This window comes from Anastrepha ludens, chromosome 3 (assembly GCF_028408465.1).
Source record: "Anastrepha ludens isolate Willacy chromosome 3, idAnaLude1.1, whole genome shotgun sequence".
Classification (NCBI taxonomy): Eukaryota; Metazoa; Arthropoda; class Insecta; order Diptera; family Tephritidae; genus Anastrepha; species Anastrepha ludens.
Genome location: NC_071499.1, coordinates 111,642,409 through 111,669,913, shown reverse-complemented (window position 1 = coordinate 111,669,913; position 27,505 = coordinate 111,642,409). Strand labels below are relative to the sequence as shown.

Below are 27,505 nucleotides of genomic sequence, written 5' to 3'. Positions count from 1 at the left end.
TTTCCAGCCAAATATAACGCAATCACATTATTACGTTCGAATTCCATCACAGAAAAAAAAAAATTCAACAAAACTGAGACGCAAATGTCATTAGAACAATTTTGACGTTGATGTCATGAGCTGTTTTACAGATACCTACAAGCAGTGTGAAGTTGGTAACACTTCATATCGTTCACCCTGTATAACAGACTGTAATAAAGGGGATATAAAAAACAAAAAAAAAAAAAACAAAAAAAATTTACCTTATCCACTTGCACGTTTTATAAGGCAGTCTAAGTAACTATGTAAAAACTTGGATATATTTTCTAACTCAGGAGAGACTTTCAAATCAAAAGTTAATCTGGAGATACACTTTTTGAATTGTGACTAATGTATCTTACCGTATTGTTTACCACATATGGTATTATATTTAAGTTTTAGTTTTAGTAATCTATTTGAATTATACTTGAATTGATGAAAGAATAAATAAATAAATAAATAAATAAAAATGAGCCCGCTGAGTGGTGATGATTTCGCTCCATTTAGAATAAATAGATTTATTAAGTAAGAGATATTCAAAGAAAAAAAATTATTCCATTATGATGACACCACTTTTATTTGTACTCCAATTTTCTACATGTGCTTAATACGCAAATATGGTGTTTACCAAACCCAGCGCACAGCACAACCGGATATCCTGGTTTGCTTCGCCTTCTCACATTAGCTCTCTCTCAAACTTATGTTTGGAAGCTATCCAGAGGGTACTTGGGCGAAGACCGGAAGTTGTGAGCTTCTTGGACCATATATAGAAAAATCGTCCTGGCCACTCTCAAGGGAATTGCACTCAGAGACTTTCCCGCGTGGACTTCTACATATGGAACCATCCTTTGTTAACATTAATCCATCAAACAAACGGAATTTTGAAGAATTTTATTATATGTATATTGAATCGTTTATAAATTTTCATTTATAAAAATTCGAGTCTGGTTTGTTCGAGTTTTTCTAAACACGATCTCATTCATCTGACTTCCGATTTCGAATTGACAAGTTGTAGAAAAGAGTGCTATGATACTTATACCGTGCCTTTACGCATTTTCGATATCCTGAGCTCGAGAAGTGTGTCAATTCTGTAAACTGGGCATCCATATACAGCATGGCTTCAGTAAACTTTCTTGCTTTGCCTGTTTATCAAACTAATATTAGTAACCCTCTTAATCAATTTGTGCCGCTTGTTACGAAAACCATATCGACCATTGTTTAATAGCCACATCAAAACATTAATTTCAAACCGAAATCGAGCGTATCGAAACTGGACCGTATCCATTCGGACGACAGGAAATACACTTCAGAATCATAGAAGTTCAAAACTTTCAAGATTTACCTGAGTTATCTAAGTTTTCCTTGAACTTTCCTAAAAAAATAATAAAAAATACCACGATAATCTCTTAACTTTTTCTAGGTGAGCATCGTAATGACCGAATGCGAATTGTGATCTATAATTAGTTTTATCTTTTTTTTTTATTGGTACAAAGTTGTTCTACATGTTTGCTGATAAGAATGTGGACTGTGTATAGCCTGATGATTATAGATATTTTTCTCTTACTTATGGCGAGTAGGAAAGTGGAACTCAGGTGGCATGGACTAGATGACTCCGTACTTCAATTGGGAGGGAAGGTTTCGCACTACAATTGAAGAGCAGGGATGGCACAAAGGCATGAAGCCTGGCCATAGAACTTTTCACATCTATACAGACGGCTCTAAAACTCTAGACGGATTGGGAGCGGGTATTTACTGCTCAAAACTAGGAATAAGACAGCCTATCAAGCTGCCAGACCACAGCAGTATTTTCCAAGCGGAAGTTTTTGCTGTGGGGAAAGCCGCGGATCTAGCCTATACTAGAACAAGAAAGAACTCAACAATTAATATATACGTGGATCGTCAAGCAGCAATAAGAGCAATAAGCTCATATTGTATTAAGTCCAAAAATGTTCGACGGAGCAGGGAGGTCATAGAAAGGCTAGCCGCAAAGGCATTATGGGGAACGAAATAGTAGATGAGAGCAAGAGAATGGCATACCAAAACCGCTAAACACAATATACAACGAAATGGACGACCACATGAAAAGGCAAGTGGACGCTAGGTGGACTAACCTGACCACATGCAAAACAGCAAAAATCATGTGTAGAACTAACGACAAAAAACTGGCTCAATTCGTACTTACGCTATCGCGAAAGGAATGCAGAACTATCATAGGTATGCTAACAGGTCATAATCTATTGGCTGCACATGCGTACAAGATAGGGATTGCTAACACGGACAAATGCAGAAAATGCAGAGAGGATGTTGAGGAAACTTTAAAACGGTTACCGTACACTTTTGCCAATCCATTTTTCCCAAAAGTAATTTTTCTCAAAACTTTTGTTCCCAATAAAATAACTCCCAAACCAATTTTCCCTAAACCATTTTCCCAAACTTGTTTTGGGAAAAAAATATGTCATTCAAAATTTGAATGAGGTTGCTAGGCAACGTAGATAACTAAACTGACAGTTGTTTGTTTACGTTCAGTTTGACAATTACAATTTAAAAAAAATTTCTAGTATCTAGAGGTTGATTTGATTGCATAAAACGTAAGTAATTAAGTGTTTATAATAAAAAATAAAAAAGTAAATTATAAGAATCAATAAATTATCTTTTTTCAGTGTTTTAATGTCTATACCAGAAATCGTTGTTTCTTCCAGAGGTGGTAGGAAATTGTTGTTGAAGGGACACGTTTATTACAGACGAGATTCTTACAAAAATAAAACTTAGGGGTGGCATAACAGATTTCAACTTTTGGTTGGAAAAAACCATCCATCATTGTACTATCTTCTTCAAGAGTTTCTGAAAGAGCAGTGTGACACAGAAACAATTTTAAGACAATTAGACCTGGGACAAAAAGTAAAAGCAGCTCCAAAAAAGAAATGGTTACAATCAAAGATGAGAATGAGAAGTATAGTGGCTCAATATGAAGTAGGGTTTGCAGCCCCGGGATCCCGGGGGTTTTTCAAATCCTGAAATCCCGGGATGGAAATAACTAATCCCGGGATATAATTTTTGTCTGAATTATATTTTGAAATTTTTTTCTCATCAAAATTTTCTAAGAATTTAATTCTCAGAAAATTTATTTTTTTTTTTATGAAATATGTACGTAGAATTTTTTGTTTTGGAAACGGAATGACACCGCGCCGCCATTCCGTAAATTTCTGTTAAAGAAAACACTCAATCACAACAAAAATACAGTAAAAAAAAAAGGAACGGCACGGCGCGGTATCATTCTGTTTTCAGCATTACAGAGAACGTAAATTCATAGAGAAGGCGCAGTCCCGGCCCGTTCCTCCAAGGACATTGTCTTATTACAAGACTGCAAGACGAGGTGGAGCAGTCTTTTGTCAATGGTGGAACGTTTCTATTTACTGAAAGATTGCACACAAAAAGCATTAATAGACATAAAAAATACAGATAAATGACTAGATTTATCTCATGATGATATTCAAATGTTATTTGATATAATTACTGCTCTTGTACCAATAAAAACAACTGTTGAAGCACTCTGTCGTCGAGATAGCAATCTGTTTACAGCAGACATAGCCATTAATTTTATGCTAAAGAAGCTTAAAGATGCAAACAGTGCTATAAGTAAAAAATTATATGCAGCTCTCATTCTTCGTATGGAAGAACGCCGCACAGATCTAAGTGGTTTACTGCAATACTTACACAATGGTATAAGCAACGTCTCAGGAATAGATTTTGTCACAGTTCCTTCTTCAATTAAATGCCGTAAATTAATAGTGGACTTGCTTGAAAGACTAGACGCTTCAAATCCCACTGCATTACTAACAGCTCATGCAACTGGATCTTCTATTTCAAATGAGGTAAACCTTGAAATTGATTCAGAATTTGATTCAATAACTGAATCAATTTGTACACAAAAACCATTAAGTGTAGCAGAAGAACTAGATAAAGTTATTAAAGAGGGATATGCACCAATGCAGCCTATTAGATTTGAGACACTGTCATCAAAAATTCAAAAAGAAATGTCTCTTTTTGAAAATGGAGGGAGACGTGGTGACTACCTGGAAAGAACATACTCCTATTTAATGACGATAAAACCTACTAGTGTAGAGTCTGAACGAGCATTTTCTTCGGCAGGACAATTTGCAACAAAAATAAGAAGCCGTTTGAACGATGAAACGCTGGACGAGTTGTGTTTTCTAAAAGCTTATTTACAACAACACAAGAAATGTTAATTTAATTATGTATTATACTATTTTTTATTTGTTTTTTATGATGAATTAAGTTTTGTTTTGTTTTGTTTCAATAAATAATAATATTAAACCAATTTTTTAATTATGTTTTCAGTTTTTTTGTACTTTCAACTATGATAATGTGTAAGTATTTTTCATAAATAGTCCAATCCTAATACCGGTACCAATCCCGGGATCCCGGGATTTGGATAATGTAATCCCGAAATCCCGGGATTGAAAATATAACACGGGATTGCAAACCCTAATATGAAGATTACAAAGGGAGCGAAATTTCTGAGTATCTTCGACTCCTTGGACACAATATCAGCCTCTAAAGAATTTTTACACATTTTATAATTTTTATATCATTAATAAATAATTTTTTGCTCTTTGGAAAAAAATGTATTTGGGAAAAAAGTCTTGGGAAAAACAGTTTGGATGAAAAAATTTGGGAACATTTGCCTTTGGGAAAAGTAAGCATTGGGAAAAAAGTTTTGGGAAGAATGGATTGGGAAAACTGGTCGGCAACGCTTTAAAACACCTTCTGTGCGTTTGTCCGGCATTATTAAAAACGCGACTAAGATGCCTGGGAGCCCCACTGTTTGAGGGTCTGGAAGACGTCTCAAAAGCGGAGCTTCCTGCCCTACTTAGGTTCGCCAAAAGCGCTGACATCCTACATGATGTCTTCTTTAGGTATTCATAGAGGTCGGTCTCCATCTGGTATCGCTAGGGACCAAAAGGTCTATGCGTGGCTTATTGCCAACCAGGCTAACCTAATCTAACCTATAGCGAGTAGGGTACCTTAGAAGAATTAGGTCAGAAGTTTCCCCTATAAAATTATAAATGTGGAATATGCATATAACCTTTTTTTTTGTTTTTTGTTTTTCTTTCCCCTTTATTTAATACATCTGTCCGTTGACATTAAGTATGTTGTGTAACTATTTGTCCAGGATTTATATACATCGCTTAATGAGTGCAGTGCCAAAAGCGATAAAAATTTAAAAATTATAATTAAATAATACTCAATACGAGTTTCACTTTACATAATTACAATTGTACATCAATACAACAGCAATTTAACTATTTTTACAGATTTACCGTTTTCTAGCATTCATCAAGTCGCTGGTCGAGTTTTGTGTTTTTTTTCTTTTCCAGAAGTTTGGTTATTTCTGCATTATTGTGTACATACGTGCATTTTTTCAAAGTGCCTTGTTGCAATTTTTTGACTTCTTCGTCTACTGTTGCTATATTAAAAGTCCTGTGGATGTCATCATTTTTCGTTTACCTGTCAGACATGGTCAATATTCGAAGAATCTTCGATTGTTGGCGTTGAATTTTTACTATATGAGGCTTTTTAGCCGTTCCCCACATCTATAGTTCATATTGCCAGATTCGTTTAATCATAGTTTTGTACACTAACAGCTTGCACTGTATAGTAAACCTGGATTTTGTGCTGACTAACCAATAAAGTTGTCGAAGTTTTCCTTTTATTTGTTTGATTTTTTGCGTTGTGGGGTGATTCCGAATTTAAATGAATTCCCAGGTATTTAGTAGTTGGTTTAATTGTAATTGCCTTACTATTTATTTTAAATGGAACTGCAATAGTTGGTTCTGTCATTAAGTATGCGAAAATGTGTACCTATAGATTTAATATAATTTACATATTCAAGTAATATCTGCGAGTGGTCAGAAAAACGTTCATAGCACGACTGAATTGTCAATTGTCTACGGCTTCTGTTTTTCGTTGTGTTATGTTATACAACCTGAGACACTAGATATACGTGAATCTCCCACTCTCAACCGGATGAGATTGAAAAGAAACTCAACTAAACGGTACCTCTTCGTTTTACACTGGCGACGCTGATTGAGCTTCGGTGACTTCGCAACCAACGCTGAAGGGAATCACAAGTCAATCTTGAGTGCTTGAGCCATCACCTGAAAGCAACTCAGTGTGTGAGGTGCACCCAACCTCTAATTAAAAACAAAAATGTTGTTTCAGCTGATCGAAAAATTTATAGAAATCTTCTTCAGGAAATCTACTAAAAGTAGGTTAGCAACAAAATATGGAGAGTTAAAAGAAATCATATGGCATATATAAATAGATAAATAAATAGATAAATAAATAATACAACATTACACCCAGCAAAATGTGTCTTTTGAAGATCGTCGAACTTAAGATGTAACTCGTATTCTTAATGCATCCGTTATACTGGCGCTGGGGTCTAATTATTTTGAATCATATTTCTGTTTCGATTTGCCACAGATTTGGATATTTACTAACCCACTCGGTAGCACTGTTGACCACTAAGATGAGGCAGAAGTATAGTGAAAGATCCTCGGGTGAAACCCACTAACTATCATTGAAGCCATCTCTGAAATTAGTTGAGGGGCGTGCCGACCTTCCACTCATTTCTCTCTGGTATTCTTATGGAAAGTTTGTTGGCTAGACAGAGAAGAGTGGTACACGGCAGTCTACTCTAACAGTCGTAAATTTCCGGCAATTTCATGTAGAAATTTGCTTTGTGGCTAGTCTGAAGTTTCCCACAGGCGGCACGGAGAAACAAACAATAAAAGTGGAAGAAAACGTCTTTAGAACAATAAATGAAAAAGTTGATTCAAAATTCAAGTTTTTTCTGTTTTCTGTGGCTTCGAATCAGGCTGAAATAAAAAGCGGTAGAAATAATATAATAAATTAATTGCTGATAGTAACGGTACTATTATTTCTACCTATTCATATGTAAGCCTGTGTTCCACTGCACGCCTCAAATTCGTTCCACGTGATTGTATGATAAAAAACTTCAGTACTTCAGTATCTGTTGGCTACTGCGTTTGCTATAAAAACCCCTTACTGTGAAAGCTTCGTCAGACAGTCCTAAATCGTGTGTTAGAAATTGTGTTAACAAAATGTTGAAGAAATTTGTTTGCTTCTTTGTGCTGATTAGTGGTAATGTGTCGATTTAAACAATTATTGAGAAATTGGTTGAAATTATAAATAATTTCCATTTACAGCAATCGGACTCATCAGCGAATGGCCAAGCGCCCATGGAAATGCTGTATATCCAATAGGGTCTCCTGAATATTTCTCAGCAAATTCGTTCGACTCTGATAAAGATTCTTTAAAAGCTGCTGGAGATTCATTAGACCCCGCCGTAGATTCATTAGACTCTGCTGCAGATTCATTAGACTTTGCCGAAGATTCATTAGATTCTGGTGGAGATCCATTGGATGCTGCAAACGATTCATTAAATTCTGGTGAAGATTCAATAGACGCTGCTGGAGACTCATTAGGCCCTGCTGGAGATTCATTAGACTCTACCGAAGGTTCTTTAGACGCTGCTAGAGATTCATTAGTCTCTGCCGGAAATTCATTAGACTCTGCTGACGATGCTGTAGACTCTGTTGGAGACCCACTAGACTCAGCTGAAGATTCATTATACTCTGCCGAAGATTCATTAGACGCTGCTGGATATTCATTAGACTCTGCTGACGATGCTGTAGACTCTGCTGGAGACCCATTAGACTCTGCAAAAGACACTTTAAATTCTGGTGAAGATACAACAGCCGCTGCTGGAGACTCATTAGGCTCTGCCGAAGATCCATTAGAAGCTGCTGGAGATTCACTAAACTCTGCTGATGATGCTGTAGACTCTGATGGAGATCCATTAGACTCTGCTGGAGATTCATTAGACTCTGCTGGAAATTTATTAGACTCTGCTGGAGACCCATTAGACGCTGCTGGAGACTCATTATACTCTGCTGGAGATTCATTAGACGCTGCTGGAGACTCATTAGACTCATTAGACCCTGCTGGAGATTCATTAGACCCTGATGGAGCTTCATTAGACTTTGATGGAGATTTATTAGACTCAGCTGAAGATTCATTAGACTCTGCTGAAGATCCATTAGATTCTGAAGAAGATCCATTAAACTATGATGGAGGCTCATTAGCTTTTGATAGAGATTTATTAGACTCTACTGAAGATGCAATAGACTCTGCTGGAGATTCGTTAGTCTCTGATTCAGATTCATTAGACTCTGCTGAAGATTCATTAGACTGTGCTAGAGATTGTATAGATTCTGATGAAGATTCATTAGACCCTGATGGATCCTCATTAGATTTCGATGGAGATTTATTAGACTCCACTGAAGGTGCAGTAGACTCTGCCGGACATCCATTATACTCTGATAGAGATTTATTATACTCCGCTAGAAATTCATTACACTTTGCCACAGATTCATTAGACTCTGCTAGAAATTCATTACACTTTACTAGAGATTCATTATACTCTGCTCGCGATTCATTAGACTCTGATGAACATTTATTAGACTCTGCTGAAGATTCATTAGATTCCAACGAAGATTCATTACACCTTGATGGAGCTTCATTAGACTTTAATGGAGATTTATTAGGCTCTGCTGAAGATTCATTAGACTGTGCTAGAGATTGTATAGATTCTGATGAAGATTCATTAGACCCTGATGGATCCTCATTAGATTTCAATGGAGATTTATTAGACTCTACTGAAGATGCAATGGACTCTGCTGGACATTCATTAGACTCTGATGGAGCTTTACTAGACTCTGCTAGAAATTCATTAAACTTTTTTTCAGATTCATTTGACTCTGATTCAGATTCATTTGACTCTGATTCAGATTCATTTGACTCTGATTCAGATTCATTTGACTCTGATTCAGATTCATTTGCCTCTGCTGAAGATTCATTAGACTGTGCTAGAGATTGTATAGATTCTGATGAAGATTCATTAGACCCTGATGGATCCTCATTAGATTTCGATGGAGATTTATTAGACTCTACTGAAGATGCAATGGACTCTGCTGGACATTCATTAGACTCTGATGGAGCTTTACTAGACTCTGCTAGAAATTCATTAAATTTTTTTCAGATTCATTTGACTCTGATTCAGATTCATTTGACTCTGATTCAGATTCATTTGCCTCTGCTGAAGACTCAGTAGACTGTGCTAGAGATTGTATAGATTCTGATGAAGATTCATTAGACCCTGATGGATCCTCATTAGATTTCGATGGAGATTTATTAGACTCTACTGAAGATGCAATTGACTCTGCTGGACATTCATTAGACTCTGATGGAGCTTTACTAGACTCTGCTAGAAATTCATTATACTTTTTTTCAGATTCATTTGACTCTGATTCAGATTCATTTGACTCTGATTCAGATTCATTTGACTCTGATTCAGATTCATTTGACTCTGATTCAGATTCATTTGCCTCTGCTGAAGATTCATTAGACTGTGCTAGAGATTGTATAGATTCTGATGAAGATTCCTTAGACCCTGATGGATCCTCATTAGGTTTCGATGGAGATTTATTAGACTCTACTGAAGATTCATTTGCCTCTGCTGGACATTCATTAGACTCTGATGGAGCTTTACTAGACTCTGCTAGAAATTCATTAAACTTTTTTCCAGATTCATTTGACTCAGATTCAGATTCATTTGAGTCTGATTCAGATTCATTTGACTCTGATTCAGATTCATTTGCCTCTGATTCGGATTCAATAGATTCTTCCGAATCACTCTCTGTTGATGACAGATAAGAAATGAATTAAAACTTAGAGAAGACAATTGTAAATCAAAATATTGACTTTGAATCTAAATATAATATTCTTACCAGAGTAATTCTATGATTATTTTTTATTCGCGTTCATCGAGCAACGAAGTGAGTAACTAGCTCACGTGGAAACTGTTTTGGATATATATATAAATATAATTGACGCGTACTCTCTTTTGGGGTCTTTGGCCGAGCTCCTCCTCGTATTTGTGGTGTGCGTCTTGATGTTGTTCCACAAATGGAGGGACCTGCAGTTTCAAGCCGACTCCGAACGGCAGATATTTTTTATGAGGAGCTTCTTCACGGCAGAAATACACCGGAGGTTTGCCGTTGCCTGCCGAGGGGCGACCGCTATTAAAAAAAAACGTATTCTTAATTTTGGTGTTTCACCGAGTTTCGAATCTAGGTTCTCTCTGAATTGCGAATGGTAGTCACGCACCAACCCATTCGGCTACGGCGGCCACCGTTTGGTTAAAAAGAAATACATTTGCTAAAAATATTTTTTGAACTGAAATAAGTACTTGCATTTTAGCCATTAAATGGTTAAGTTTCAACGAAAAAGTAAAGAGGATAGTAAAACCCACGGCGAGTTATAATAGAATAACCAGATACGAGAGTGACGAGTCGGTTCCGCAAACCGTCTAAAACTACGCTTTTACAACCAAGGACAAAGGAATTGTTATAATTGTATCGAAATGAAAGGAGTGTTTAAAAATATCTGTACTTATTGCTACTACAAGCGAGACATAATTCGTCCTCCCGTGGTGCTATGTTTAAGATGTTTGCAAGATGCAAAACAAGCAAGGTATTAAAATTTAAAAAAGTCGAACCAAGAAGGACCGACGGGATAGCACTGATAGTCAAGGAGGAAAGTAGAGAAGTGATAGAGAAGGAGATAAGATAGAATAGAAACAGAGGCAGCTAGTCCATTGAGAATCTTCCAGATTCTTTGGGAAATCTGAAGATATCTGAAAAGGAACAAAATTCGCTCATTCTCATGACATCGGAGACCAAAATTCGACTAGGACACTCACCGAGAAATGGCTCAGTGTGATAGTGAATAGGTACAAGCTTATTCCGTCTTGAATGAACAGAATTATGCTTCCTCATACATTGTTGAACAATCTTCGAGATTAGCTTTGCGTTCTCCAGGGCCTTTAGTGCAGCCTGACTGACACTAAAGACTCCAATCTGTATCCCGCTCCCTCCACTTTTAATTATCCATTCATTATCGAGCATTGTAACTGGATGTGGTATTGCTGGGGTGTACATAAGTTAGGCTAGACTGACATAGGTTTAGACACGTGGACTTCATTACAGCCATTCCTTGATTCAATGAACTAAATATTTCTCCACTACTAAGGGTGCATTTTCTAATATTTCACGCTGCCCAAATGAGTTTTGCTGAGTGTCAAGAATTGACTTGTTTTCACCATGTAAAAAGCCTTTCAAGAAAGAATTATCTGAACTTGAGTTTGCATGAGGCGATCAGCGTGCGTGGCCTCGAATCCATGTAGAACTTTTCGCATATATTAAAAATGCTGATAATAAAGAGGAGAGTAGAACCTTTACCTGAGTTGGGTAGGATCCTAGGAAAACTTAAGTGTAACAGAGAAAGATTCGGGAGACATTCTCAAACAAATAATAATTGCAACAGCGAGAGGCTCCAATGAATTCCTCCACAGCTATAAATTAATTGACTAAGAAGAAATGATACTACAAAAATTAGCCTGCTAAGTGGTGATGATTTTTTAGGTAAAAGATATTCACAGAAATAAATCATTCCATTATAGTGGCGCCAATTTTATTTATACTCCAATTTTCTTCATGTGCTAAATACGCAGCTATGGTTTTTGCCAAACCCAGCACATAGTACAACCAGATATCCAGGTTTGCTTCGCCTTCTCACATTAGCTCTCTCTCAAACGGATGGTCAGAAGCTATCCAGAGGATACTTGGGCGAAGACCGGAAGTTGTGAGCTTCTTGGACTGTTTGCAGAAGAATCGTCCTGGCCACTCTCAAGGGAATTGCAATCAGAGACTTTCCCGCGGAGACTTCTACATATGCAACCATCCTCTTCAACATTAATCCATCCTTTCGAAGAATTTTCGATTTCCATTTAACCCCAATATTTATTATTATAATTATATGCCACATATATAAGACAAGCTGAGTGGCGGAAAGAAATAAATAATATAATTACACTTTGCCTAGAAGATATTATTATTAATCCCATTCCATTGTAATAGGTGATATGAATGCGCGAATTGGGAAACAATAACAACAACTCCAAGACTTGGTAGGGGTCAGTACATGGTTCGAAATAAGAAACTCAAAGGATCAGATAGAGAATGGTAGAGGTAAGATTTTCCTTGATTTTTGTAAAGATTTCGGATTAATTGTTTTAAATGGTAGAACAAAAGGGGATCTCGAAGGAAATTTCACTTTCATCAGTTAAGTGGGAGAATCGACAATAAATTACTGTATGGTCAACAAAGATGTATTACAACGATTAATTTTAGACTTTGAAGTTCATTTTAAAAGTTTGTGGGACCATTTGCCAATTAAATTGAAGTTGGGTGGAAGAGCCTGCAAATTGTATCAAGAAAACTTAAATAAGAATATGGGAATTATAAGTAGAGTAAAAGATATTAATCAAGATCTCCAAGAAGCAATAGAACAGTCGTCGATAAGGTACAAAAGGAAATCAAAAAGGTTAGGCAAGAATGAGTGGTTTAACAAAGAATGTGAAGAAGCAAGAATCTCGTCATTTCAAAGTTTAAGTACCTTTAGAGAAAGCTATAGGGTGGGCCATGTAAAATTTGCTTTTTGAATCGGCGATAAAAAAAAAACGGATCAATATTTTTTCTAACTTTTTCTTTATTTTAATGATTGAACATTTTCATTTATGAATAAAAAATAATATCGTTCAAATGACTGCCACGACTGGCTTTACAGTAGGCCATTCAATCAACACAATTTTTAAGCACATTTTCGATTGTTTGGGCTCCAATTTCATGAATGGCAACTTCGATTTCGTGCCAGACCAAAAACCGCACCAAACAGTCACTCGTTGTGGATGCATTTGCTTCTCTACAGTAACGTGTGGATTTTCGGAGCCCCAAATCCGACAATTTTGCTTATTGACGTAGCCATCGATGTGAAAATGAGCTTCATTAGAAAAGAAGAAGAAGACTCACCACTTTGGAAATAGGTTTTCAATATTTCCCAATTTTGTTCAAGCGTATAGCGTCCCATTTCGTAAATGTCAAACCTTTAAATAAATTATGAACACATTTGACATGTCATTTGTGTTCCCATTCTCAAAAAAATATGTGGTTCAAAAAGCAAACGCTATATGGCCCACCCTGTACTTTCATTACGGCTATGGCAAATGGTTACACAAATCTTTACGAAAAATGCAAAGTAGGCGAGGCTTTTGAACCAGCGTAGTTTTTACTATCTTCAAAAAACGGGATCCTGCCCCGGGAGGGAACTACAGAGAAATTTCATTCATGAACTGCATTGCTAAAGTTATGATGGGCATTATTAACGTAAGAATAACCTCTTGGACTGAAAGGAGCAGTACCTTAAACGAGTATCAAGCCGGCTTCAAGAAGAATTACTCCACAGTCGACAATATATTCAATTTAGCCGCTATTGTCCATTAAAAATTAGAAGAAAAGAAGAAAATTTACACGTGTTTTGGCGACTACAGCGATACAAAGACAGTTGTATGGAATGGCTCAGAAATTTCAGATACATTCAGATACAAAACAAACTCAGGCACCAAACAGGGATGCTTATTGTCGCCAATACTATTTGCTCTTTACATAAACGACTTACATGAAAGCTTAGAAGGAGGATTAAACATAGAATTTTTCTAAAAAATTTATACTTTTCTACTCCGGTAGATGAAATCAAAACAGAACTAGGTGTTCAAGTTAGGAATGTTACCAATATAAGAAGCAAATTTACAAATGTGACCTTGTGTATGAATTTCGTTGACCTTGAGCCGAACAACAACAATAAGAGCATTTTTGATTTGAAATACTTAGGCAACGCTGTTGTCAAGGTTGACCCTCCCAAAAAGGAAACTGACATTGTGCAGTGCCATCGATGTCAAGAGCTTGGACACACCAAATCTTACTGCACAAAATCATTCAGATGCGTAAAATGCGGGCTAGATCACTCAACTACTGAATGTACTAAAAGTAAAGACACACCTGCCAGATGTTTTAATTGTCTACAGAATCATCCAGCGAACTACAAGGGGTGCAAAGTATACCAAAGTCTTGTCAAAAAGCCCAGTATGCCAAATACAAGACAAACACAACCCACTTTCTCTTACTCTGCTAAAAATTTTCCAAAACATAGTAATATCTCACAAACTGAAAACATATTTGCCCCTCCAAACGTATCCTATGCCGAATGTGTGCAAGGTAATCAAGGCCATGAAAATGTTATGCAAAAAATAGAAAACTTGTTATCCAAGCAACTCGAAATTACACAAAGTTTGTTCAACATGATGTCCATCTTGCTAGAGAAATTATGCAAATAAACCTGCGAATAGCTATTTGGAACGCCAATGGTCTTAGCAACCACACCGAGGAAGTAAAGAACTTCCTAGTTCTAAACAAAGTTGATGTAATACTAATTTTCGAAACACATTTTACGTGTAAATCATATTTTAAAATTATTGGTTAAGATCTTATTTGCTCTAACCACCCTGACAACAAAGCCCACGGGGTCTCTGCTATTTTGATTAGATCAAACATTAAGTACGAAGGCTTTGAGGAGGAAACCAGAGAACAAAACCTGCAAGCAGCCGGGATTAGAGTAAAATGTGACGCATATGATTTATCAATATACTCGGTGTACTTTCCCCCGCGGTTTACCATAAAAGCTGACCAATACGTCGATATTTTTAAACGTTTTGGATCGAAATTCGTTGTAGGTGGCGATTTTAATGCAAAACATCCTTGGTGGGGCTCTAGGCTCATAAACCCAAAAGGAAGAGAGCTGCAGAAATGCATTTCGCAAAAAAATGACTCCATTTTATCGACAGATACACCGACATATTGGCCTAGCGACCCAAGAAAAATTCCAGATCTTCTTGATTTTGCAGTATATTTTGGTATCCCTAGTCCTAAATTAAGCATAGAGCATAGTAATGATCTTAGCTCCGACCACTCACCTTTAATAGTAACTTTTGATGATAATGTCCACCATACGTCCAAAAAGTACAAGGTCCTAAACACAAAAACTGACCTCAAATCCTTTCAAAACTGGATCGAAAATCATATTATTGTAACTTAAATGTGCCGATATATACAGGCACCGATATAGATGCAGCAGTTGAATCATTAACGAACCTTATTCACGAGGCCGCCTATATGTCAAGTTCGAATGAACAATCACCTCCCGACTTTCAAATACACGTCCCTGCTGATGTAATAATGCTCATAAATACCAAGAGAAGGCTAAGAAGAATCTGGCAGGAAAATAGATATCCAAACAATAAAAGGGCTCTAAATAAAGCAACAAAAGGACTAAAATCGAAGCTAGCTGACTTAAAAAACCAGTCTTTTAATTTATTTTTGAAACAATTGGAACACACAAAATATGATGAGCACAAACTTTGGAGAGCTACTAAGTACCTAAAACGACCAATGAAACGTAATGTTGCCATTAAAAATCTTGATGGATTATGGTGTAGGAGTGATGAAACAAAAGCAGAGGCTTTTGCCAAACACCTCTATCTGACTTTTCAGCCTAATACTTCGAATAGGAATAATAATAATACAGATACTCTAAACTTCATCGAATCTTCGTGCTAATTGGACCTCCCGATCACACAAATATCAGATGACGAAGTTACTGAAGAAGTTTCCCGACTGAATAACTGTAAAAGTCCTGGCTATGACTGTATTGATAGTAGAGTTGTGAAGGCTTTACCACAAAATGCTATAAAGTTACTCACACAAATATATAATGGTATCTTGAATGTAAATCATTATCCCACGCAGTGGAAGTGTGCTGTCGTAGTAATGGTCCCTAAACCAAACAAACCTGAAAATAACGTCAAGTCCTACCGCCCCATTAGTTTGCTCGTAACATTCTCGAAGATATTCGAAAGAATATTTTTGAAAAGAATGTTACCTGTAATTGAGGATCAAAATATCTTTCCTGGGTTTAGAGTTGGGCATGGCACACCAGAACAATGCCACAGAATTGTGAATGTTATTACAGATGCGATTGAAAGAAAAGAATACTGTTCTGCAACCTTTCTTGACGTACAACAAGCATTCGACAGAGTTTGGCATATGGGACTACTCTTTAAAATTAAAAAACTTTTACCAGCACATTTTTACTTTGTGCTTAAATCTTATCTAAGCGACAGGCACTTTTATGTAAAGCACCAAGATGCGTCATCTGAAATATTTAGTATCAACGCAGGTGTGCCTCCGGGTAGCGTTTTAGGCCCAGTCTTGTATACGATATTTACTTACGACATGCAGACAACAGAAAAGGTAGAAATGGCGACTTTTGCTGATGATACAGCCTTCATTGCATCTAGTGAGTCCCCTGCGGAGGCCTCCTCCCTGCTACAAAATCACTTAAACACTTTGGAAACTTGGCTCAATAAATGGAAAATTAATATTTACCATGAAAAGTCTATTCATGTTACATTTACACTAAGAAGAGAACAATGTCCTCCAGTGTATTTAAATGGTCATCAAATTCCTACTAGCGACACAGTCAAGTACTTGGGAATGCATCTTGATCGACGCCTCACATGGAAAAATCATATCAAAGCTAAACATCAACAGCTTAAAAATAAAACCAAAAGAATGTACTGGCTACTTGGGGGCAAATCTCAACTTAGTCTAGAAAACAAGGTTAGATTGTATAAAGCTATATTGAAGCCTATATGGACCTACGGTATACAGCTTTGGGGAACTGCTAGTAAGTCCAATGTGGAGATTTTGCAACGCTACCAGTCAAAGACCTTGCGAACACTTGTTAATGCACCTTGGTTTATCACAAACGAAGCCATACACATGGATCTAGGTATTCCATTTGTTAAGAGAGAAATCTCAGTATATTCTAAGAAATACATTGAAAGATTTTCAAATCATGTAAACTCAAATGCTATTTGCTTGTTGGACACAACCAATGAAATTAGACGATTAAAGCGCAATCATGTCTTAGACTTGCCATTCCTTTAAATTTGTCAATTTAATAATAATAATAAAAAAACAAAAACAAAAAAAAAACAAACAAAAAAAGCAAAATATGAAATTGTTAAAATGTTCCATTAAATTTTTAAAATTCTAATATAAGTTATACATGAAGTAAGTTATACAATTTTCGAGTAAAAATTAAATCTAATAACATAAAATATGCATAAGAATTGTAAAAAGAAAAAATTCTATAGTTTTCTATGTAGTTTTGCACCAGTGTAAATACTATGCTGTCATTAGGTAATAAGATATCTTTTGCTGATTATCTGTATTCTAAGATAGATTGCAAATAAAGTATTTCCATTAAAAAAAAAAAAAAAATTGACGAATAGATAGCTGTATAGAAGATGCAAAATTGCTTTTAACAAACCACAACCAGGTTAGGATGAATATGTACATACAAAAAGCCTTAACCCTTCAGAAGGCGCGCTATGAGCAATTTGCTCACGCAATTTTAAAATTGCCAAATTTTCAATGTTTACCGTTAGTCCTAGAATAACGGCGTTCAGTACCTCTAAGTAAATGATTTGTCTTTGCAATAAGAAGCATTCGAAGTGTGTAGTGTGCAAATAGAGATCGAAGATATTGGTTTACTTTATATGTGCGGCTTTTTGCTCATTGCGCGCCAAACTACGTAAGTAATTATTTTAATATTTTTTTTTTTTGCAATAAACGCGTATTTTCTCTTTATAATTATTTAGGTAAATTTTTTAACAAAATAATGGAAACTAATAGCAAACGTCGTCGTCTGGCAAATGACACCTCCCAAATTGGATCGACGTGGAAGAAGATTTTGAGCAAAGTGATTGTGAAAGTGAACACACTGATCACCAAAGTGACACAGAACAATCTTCTGATACCGATGCAGGTTTTGATCAAGATGAAAACGTAGAAATGCCGCGAGGAAGGCGGCAATTTTATTTGGGAAAAGATATGTGTACAAAATGGGCTATGGATATACCCACTCGCAATATATGTACGTACTAGAAGCTGTAACATAGTTACACATCTTCCATGAGTTAAGGGTGCAGCGAAAGACGATATAACCCCTTCACAATACCTCGCACTATTTTTGAAAGATACTTCACTTGAAAAATTTGTAACATACACAAATACGTACATTCAAAAAGTGACTGATTTGTATCAAAAAGACAGGGATTGCAATGAAACAGATTTGGCGGAGATGTAAGCATTTATTGGAATTTTGTATATGGCTGGATTAAAAAAATTGAACCATTCAAATTTAGAGGAGCTTTGGCTAGATGATGGAATTGCTCCAGATATTTTCAGAGCAACAATGTCGATCATGCGTTTTTTATTCCTAGTCCGTGTGATTCGTTTCGATGAAACTTCGTCTCGTTTAGCCAGATCCCAATTAGATAATCTTGCAGCGTTCAGAGAAATATTTGAAGAATTTAATGACTATTGTTCCGAACTTTTTATTCCTGGAGAATACTGCACCATTGACGAAATGCTGGAATCTTTTCGAGGAAGGTGTAAGTTCCGAATTTATATGCCTGATAAGCCAGCTAAGTACGGATTAAAAATCAACGCATTGGTCCATACACTTATAAAATGGAAATATACTGCAGAAAACAGCCACCTGGACCTTATCAGTTAGATAATTCACCTGCTAGTATCGTCAAAAGAATTGCTGCTCCAATATTAAATACAGGCAGAAATTTAACAATGGACAATTACTTTATGTCCATACCCCTAGTTGATGATCTTTACAAAAACTACAGGACGACAGCTGTTGGTACACTAAGAAAATATAAGAAGGAAATTCCTCGTCAATTCATTTCGACAAGAGGAAGACCAGTACCTCATAACCTATTTGGTTTTTGTGAAAACAAAACTATTGTCTCGCATATTCCAAAAAAGAAAGATAAGAAAATTGACGGAATAGATGATGAAACGGGAGACAAAATCAAACCCGAAATTACAACATTTTATAACCACACAGAGGGTGGAGTAGATACTGTGGACCAGATTAAGGAAGCTTATTCGGTATCCAGAACTACCCGCAGGTGGCCCATGCGACTATTTTTTACAATTATTAATATTGCTGGCATAAACGCCCAGATTATTTATAAATGCAATACCCAAATCATGACACAGAGAAGGTTATTTTCGAAAGAAATTGCTTTGGAGGTTACAAAGCCAAATATTGTACGTCGTCAGACTATCAAAACACTTCCAAGCTCATTAAAAGAAATTATATCTCATATTGTGCCAAACAATGAACATTTAGAAGCCTCTGAAAATAATGGATTTTGCGCATTGTGTCACAGGCGAAAAAATAGACGCACCAAAAAAGGATGTTTTTTGTGCAACAAATTACTCTGGACCGAGCACGCAAGAACTATATGTCCAACTTGTTTCAATTGCTCCTTTAACAAAGATCTGGCTCCATTTTGAATTTTCATTAATATGTATTGCTACTAATTTAAATTTTTTTTTTGTTGCTAGTGAAAAAAATGTATTTAATTTTCGTTTTATCTTTTTATGTTATCAAAAATAGTTTCTAAGAGTTTAAAACTCAAAAATGCATACATCTTAATAAAAATAAACCATTAACCTATAAAAAAAACACTTTATCTTACTAATCTACCAAATCTAGGAGCATAATATGTTTATGTGAAAGTGGTGTGAGCAAAGTGCTCACGTGCGCCAATTCAAGTAACTTATTAAGGCGCGCCTTCTCGAGGGTTAAGTACTAGGAGGATATATAAGGAATTAGATTGGTCAAAAGGTCTGGTTTATTTAAAAAAATATGATATAGAATCAAGCATGTGGATAATGAGGGCTAGAAGTGACATGGTAATTTTAAATAACAACAGATTTGACACAGGAAATAAAACTTGCTCAATGTGTAATTTAGGCGAGCTAGAAAACATAGCACATTTCCTGGCGCGCTGCCCAATATTAAGAGAATACAGAAAAGCCTTTTTCGGAAAATTTACCTTAAATGATTCACAACTGATTGAGATTCTCAATGGGGAAAATGATCATTGGGATAAACTTTTGCGTTTCATTAAATATGCCTCTAGATACAGAGATTACTTAATAAAAGAGTTTAACTGGTTTTAAAAACCGTAAACCGAATAATTGTTTTGTACGAAAAATAAATCGACAGACGGCTCATGCCATTGTTGTTAAATTATTGTAAATATTTATTTTTTTCTTAATATTACAATAAGTAAATTTCGGCCACCGTAGCCGAATGGGTTGGTGCGTGACTACCGTTCGGAATTCACAGAGAGAACGTTGGTTCGAATCTCGGTGAAAACATCAAAATTGAGAGAAAAATGTTTCTAATGCCCCTCGGCAAGCAATGGCAAACCTCCGAGAGCATCTCTGCCATGAAAAAGCTCCTCATAAAAATATCTGCCATTCGGAGTCGGCTTAAAACTGTAGGTCCCTCCATTTATGGAACAATATCAAGACGCACACCACAAATACGAGGAGGCGCACGGCCAAACACCCAAGTGGATTGTTCGAGTTCTTCTAAACACGATCTCATTCATCTGACTTCCGACTTCGAATTAACGCATTTTCGATATCCTGCGCTTGAGAAGTGTGTCAATTCTGTAAACTGGGCATCCATATACAGCATGGCTTCAGTAAACTTTCTTGCTTTGCCTGTTTATCAAACTAGTATTAGTAAATCTGTTAATCAATTTGTGCCGCTTGTTACGAAAACCATATCGGCCAATAAATCATTAAACCATGGTTTAATAGCCACATCAAAACATTTATTTCAAACCGAAATTGAGCGTATCGAAACTGGACCGTAACCATTCGGACGTCAGGAAATACACTTCAGAATGATAGAAGTTTAGGTTTAGGTTAGGTTAAATGGCTGCCCTAGCTAAGGGGCTCACTTGGTCAAATGTTAGTAAATTCTTCCGTTGTGGGGCCGTACATGGGAGAGGGGAAAGGAGATGGGAAGGAAGAAGGAGCCTTGGGATTAAATACGATGATGGCCATACATTTTACGACGGCGCCGAGGGGGGCTGATTTGCGTTCGTGGTTAGCCGTAACAAGCTACTAATGAACTTCACCAACTTTATGATATCTACACCGGCTATATCCGCAGGCGTAGCGAAAAAGTGAGAGCCCAGATAGCTAAGTCTTTGCCAGACGAGAGCAGGGCAGCTGAGAAGAAGGTGTTGAGATGATTCCACCTCGTCCTCCAGACAGTTTCTGCAGAACGGACTTGAGGCAATCCCAAGTCTTACGGCGTGAACACCTAACGGACAGTGTCCGGTAGGGATGCCCACCAAATTTGAGAGCTGGGGTTTTGTTAGCCTTAGGATAGAAGTTTACAACTTTCAACATTTACTGAGTCATTTAGGTTTCTTAAGGAAAAACTAACTGGTTAAAAAACAATAAAAAATACCTCAAAAATCTCTTCACATTTCTAGGTGAGTATCATAATGATCGAATGAGCATTGTGATCTATAAGTATTTTTATATTTTTTTCATTGTTACAAAGTTGTTCTAAATTTTTTTTTTGTGCAATAAGCTCAATCGTCAGTTATATGCGTCTGTTGTCCGTCTTGCTGCATTTTATCAATGCGACAGTTCTGGTTGCCTACAATCAATGTTGCAAACGATAATTCGTATTGCAAAAGCTTGTATCGCCCTCCATTCTTCTTTCGACAAGCATTTGTGGAACCAAGTTATTGGGCGTTAGAAACACACCAGTTGTTCTTGTTAGGTCATCGCGTTTCTTAACGAACCTGCTTCAATAATAAAAAGCCACATGTTTGACCGTATCCTCTTCGTCCAAGCATTCTGTACAATAAGGGCTACCGGCCAAGTCTAGGCGATGCAGATATTTTTGTTAACATCCGTGTCCAGTTAATACCTGCGTTAGGAAGAAACCAACGCCTTCGTGTTTTCGACAGATCCACTCGTTAATCTGTGGGATCAACCTATGCGTCCACGTTTTAATGACGTGGCGTTTTAATGACTGGTCCCATTTTGATTGCCAGTCAGCTATCGAGGTAGATTGTTGTTTAGGTTCCTCTGTCGGCTTCGTACCTTGCGAGCAATACAAGCTCTTCTGCAAGCTTGGACGGATTTTTAAAGGCATTTTGCTAGCTATGACGCAGATTGTATCGTCCGATACCATTCTATGGGCACATGCGGTCCTCAATGCATTTGTTTTACTGACCTGCAGTACTTCTTTAAAATGGCACTTTTTTGCTCCAGCCCAGATTGGAAAGGCATACGGCATTATGGAGTCTGTCAGAGTGGAAAGAATTTTTCTCCTGGTGCCCTGTGGGAGGACTACAGGAGGATGTTTGGTAGCATGCCCATAAGTGCGTTGTTAACCTTTGTCGCCTTCATACTAACAGCTATAAGATGCTCCCTGAATGTTAGTCTGGCATCAGTGTACATATCAAGATATTTTTTAGACTTATGAGATTCTATATCGTGGCCACCAACTGATATTGACAGCTTTTCATTCTGTTTGCTTCTGCTGATCATCACGAGTTCTGTTTTTGGGCACCAAGTTCCAGGCTGCTGTTATTCAACCACCTTTGTATTCTTCTTATGGTATCATTCCATACATGTTGCAATCTATCTATATGCTTATCAATCACTACCAGTACGATGTCGTCGGCGAATCCCACTATGGTTGTATGGTTCCATAGGGCTGGTCCGAGAACAGATCCTTGCGGTACACCACCTGACGCGCTGTAGCTCTTTGGGCCCTCCTCTGTATCATACTGCAGTACTCTCTGGTTTAAGTAGCTGCGGATGATTCTAATAAGATACTTTGGCACCGAGAAGCTGCTGAGGCCATTCAAAATATTTTCCCAATTGACCGTGTTAAATGCGTGTTTTATATCTAATGTTATAACTGCACATTTTTTCGCCGCTTTAAATGACGCATTCGGTATGCCCAGATGCTTTGTTGTCATTAATTCGCGCCAAAGTGCTTAATACTTCTGGCACTGTAACCGCATGATTTCCTAATTGCGTACAAATTCTGCTGCTTTTCTCCTGTGGAGGAAAGAGCGAGATGACCACCTTTTAAAGCACTTCCAGGCAAGTTGGTTGAGGAGCTTAGGGACCTTTTACTTTGGTCATGACTGTTTTATAGACAATACCTCATGGGTTGTCATCCGCGTTGTCGATCATTTTTTTAAGCATCCATTTTTACTTGCTTCTATAGCTTCCCTTGACTTCAGTCGGTATGCTCTAAATTCTGCCCGTACTTATTCGAACACTGAACTTCCCCTCACTCTTAAGAACGTCTTCTTGCTTTATTGCATGTCTCGCGCAACTCAGCTATCTCTGTTGGCAGGTTTTTTGCACCTAGGCATCGACACATCACAAGCTGCTTCGGCAATAATATCTAATGCCACCGGTAATTTTTAATCCTTCCAGAAGCCTTCCCTATATAATATATCTATATGAATCTCCCACTTTCCACTGGATGAGATTGAAAAGAAACTCAACTAAACGGTACCTCTTCGTTTTACACAGGCGACGATCCACCTGATTGAGCTTCGGTGACTTGGGAACCATCACTGAAAGGAACATCAAATCAATAATGAGTGCTTGAGCCGTCCCCTGAGAGCAACTCAGTCTGTGAGGTGCACCTAACCTCTAATTGAAAACAAAAAATGTTGTTTCAGCTGATCGAAAAATGTATAGAAATCTTCTTCAGGAAATCTACTATAAGTAGGTTAGCAACCACAAAATTTGGAGAGTTACAAGAAATCACATGGCGTATATAAATAGATAAATAAATAATGCAACATTACACCCAGCGAAATGTGTCTTGTGAAGATCGTCGAACTTAAGATGTAACTCGTATTCTTAATGCATCCGTTATATTGGCGCTGGGGTCCAATTATTTTGAATCATATTTCTGTTTCGATTTGCCACAGATTTGGATATTTACTAACCCACTCGGTAGCACTGTTGACCACTAAGATGAGGCACAAGTGTAGTGAAGGAACCTCGGGTGAAACCCACTACCCATCATTGGACCCATCCGTGAAACTAGAAACCACTCATTTCTCTCTGGTATTCTTGTGAAAAATTTGTTGGCTAGGCACAAAACAATGGTACACGCCAGTCTACTCTAACAGTCGTAAATTTCCGGCAATGTCATGTAGAAATTTTGAGTGCCAGTCTTGAGGCTCCAGCTCAATTGCTTTGTGGCTAGTCTGAAGTTTCCCACAGGCGGCACGGAGAAACAAACAATAAAAGTGGAAGAAAACGTCTTTAGAACAATAAATGAAAAAGTTGATTCAAAATTCAAGTTTTTTCTGTTTTCTGTGGCTTCGAATCAGGCTGAAATAAAAAGCGGTAGAAATAATATAATAAATTAATTGCTGATTGTAACGGTACTATTATTTCTACCTATTTATATGTAAGCCTGTGTTCCACTGCACGCCTCAAATTCGTTCCACGTGATTGTATGATAAAAAACTTCAGTACTTCAGTATCTTTTGGCTACTGCGTTTGCTATAAAAACCCCTTACTGTGAAGGCTTCGTCAGACAGTCCTAAATCGTGTGTTAGAAATTGTGTTAACAAAATGTTGAAAAAATTTGTTTGCTTCTTTGTGCTGATTAGTGGTAAAGTGTCGATTTAAACAATCATTGAGAAATAAGTTGAAATTATAAATAATTTCCATTTACAGTAATCGGACTCATCAGCGAATGGCCAAGCGCCCATGGAAATGCTATATATCCAATAGGGTCTCCTGAATATTTCTCAGGAAATTCGTTCGACTCTGATAAAGATTCATTAAAAGCTGTTGGAGATTCATTGAATTCTACTACAGATTCATTAGACTCTGCTAAAGATGCATTCGACGCAGCTGAAGATTCATTAGACCCTGCTGGAGATTCATTAAAATCTGGTGAAGATTCATTAGACGCAGCTGGAGATGCATTAAGTCCTGCTGGAGATTCATTAAATACTACTACAGATTCATTCGACGCTGCTGAAGATGCAATAGGCTCTGCTGGAGACCCATTAGATGCTGCTGGAGGTTCATCAGATTCTGTTGCAGGACCATTAAATTTTGGTGGAAATCCATTAGACTCTGATGGATATTCATTACGCTCTGCCAGAAATTCATTAAACTTTGCTAGAGATTCATTGGACTCTTATTCAGATTCATTTGGCTCTGATTCATATTCATTAGACTCTGCTAGAGATTCATTAAACTCTGCTAGAAATTCATTACACGCTGTTAGAAATTCATTAAACTTTGGTAGAAATTCATTAGACCCCTATTCAGATTTGTTAGACTCTTATTCAGCTTCATTAGAATCTAATTCAGATTCATTATACTCTGGCAGAAATTCATTAAACTTTGCTAGAGATTCATTGGACTCTTATTCAGATTCATTTGGCTCTGATTCATATTCATTAGACTCTGCTAGAGATTCATTAAACTCTGCTAGAAATTCATTACGCCCTGTTGGAAATTCATTAAACTTTGCAAGAGATTCATTAGACTCTTATTCAGATTCGTTAGACTCTTATTCAGACTCATTAGGCTCTGATTCAGGTTCATGTGGCTCTGATTCAGATTCATTATACTCTGGCAGAAATTCATTAAACTTTGCTAGAGATTCATTAGACTCTTATTCAGATTCGTTAGACTCTTATTCAGACTCATTAGGCTCTGATTCAGGTTCATGTGGCTCTGATTCAGATTCAGTATACTCTGCCCGAAATTCATTAAACTTTGCTAGAGATTCATTAGACTCTGCTGAAGATGCAATAGGCTCTGCTGGATACCCATTAGATGCTGCTGGAGATTCATCAGATTCTGTTGCAGGATCATTAAATTTTGGTGGAAATCCATTAGACTCTGCTAGAGATTCATTATACTCTGTTAAAAATTCTTTACGCTATGCTAGAAATTCATTAAACTCTTTTTCAGATTCATTTGAGTCTGATTCAGATTCATTTGAGTCTGATTCAGATTCATTTGCCTCTGATTCGGATTAAATAGATTCTTCCGAATCACTCTCTGTTGATGACAGATATGAAATGAATTAAAACTTAGAGAAGACAATTGTAAATCAAAATATTGACTTTGAATGTAAATATAATATTCTTACCAGAGTAATTCTATGACTATTTTTTATTCGCGTTCATCGAGCAACGAAGTGAGTAACTAGCTCACGTGGAAACTGTTTTGGATATATATATAAATATAATTGACGCGTACTCTCTTTTGGGGTCTTTGGCCGAGCTCCTCCTCGTATTTGTGGTTTGCGTCTTGATGTTGTTCCACAAATGGAGGGACCTGCAGTTTCAAGCCGACTCCGAACGGCAGATATTTTTTATGAGGAGCTTCTTCACGGCAGAAATACACCGGAGGTTTGCCATTGCCTGCCGAGGGGCGACCGCTATTAAAAACAAACGTATTCTTAATTTTGGTGTTTCACCGAGTTTCGAACCTAGGTTCTCTCTGAATTGCGAATGGTAGTCACGCACCAACCCATTCGGCTACGGCGGCCACCGTTTGGTTAAAAAGAAATACATTTGCTAAAAATATTTTTTGAACTGAAATAAGTACTTGCATTTTAGCCATTAAATGGTTAAGTTTCAACGAAAAAGTAAAGAGGATAGTAAAACCCACGGCGAGTTATAATAGAATAACCAGATACGAGAGTGACGAGTCGGTTCCGCAAACCGTCTAAAACTACGCTTTTACAACAAAGGACAAAGGAATTGTTATAATTTTATCGAAACGAAAGGAGTGTTTAAAAATATCTGTACTTATTGCTACTACAAGCGAGACATAATTCGTCCTCCCGTGGTGCAATGTTTAAGATGTTTGCAAGATGCACACAAGCACGGTATTAAAATTTAAAAAAGTCGAACCAAGAAGCACCGACGGGATAGCACTGATAGTCAAGGAGGAAAGTAGAGAAGTGATAGAGAAGGAGATAAGATAGAATAGAAACAGAGGCAGCTAGTCCACTGAGAATCTTCCAGATTCTTTGGCAAATCTGAAGATATCTGAAAGGGAACAAAATTCGGTCATTCTCATGACATCGGAGACCAAAATTCGACTAGGACACTCACCGAGAAATGGCTCAGTGTGATAGTGAATAGGTACAAGCTTATTCCGTCTTGAATGAACAGAATTATATTTCCTCAAACATTGTTGAACAATCTTCGAGATTAGCTTTGCGTTCTCCAGGGCCTTTAGTGCAGCCTGACTGACACTAAAGACTCCAATCTGTATCCCGCTCCCTCCACTTTTAATTATCCATTCATTATCGAGCATTGTAACTGGATGTGGTATTGCTGGGGTTTACATAAGTTAGGCTAGACTGACATAGGTTTAGACACGTGGACTTCATTACGGCCATTCCTTGATTCAATGAACTTAATATTTCT

At 37.1% G+C, this 27,505-nt stretch overlaps 2 protein-coding genes across 2 annotated transcripts; both read left to right on the top strand.

Moving 5' to 3' along the window:
* The first annotated feature begins 7,095 nt into the window (after positions 1 to 7,095).
* On the top strand, positions 7,096 to 9,922 carry LOC128858794 (clumping factor A-like). Its single transcript, XM_054095296.1, has 2 exons — positions 7,096 to 7,206; positions 7,272 to 9,922. Exons 1-2 carry the CDS (start codon positions 7,167 to 7,169, stop codon positions 9,236 to 9,238), a joined length of 2,007 nt encoding a protein of 668 aa, XP_053951271.1. The 5' UTR covers positions 7,096 to 7,166; the 3' UTR covers positions 9,239 to 9,922.
* Positions 9,923 to 24,600: 14,678 nt separating this feature from the next.
* LOC128858795 (clumping factor A-like) lies at positions 24,601 to 26,222 on the top strand. Its single transcript, XM_054095297.1, has 2 exons — positions 24,601 to 24,711; positions 24,777 to 26,222. Exons 1-2 carry the CDS (start codon positions 24,672 to 24,674, stop codon positions 26,099 to 26,101), a joined length of 1,365 nt encoding a protein of 454 aa, XP_053951272.1. The 5' UTR covers positions 24,601 to 24,671; the 3' UTR covers positions 26,102 to 26,222.
* Positions 26,223 to 27,505: the final 1,283 nt, after the last annotated feature.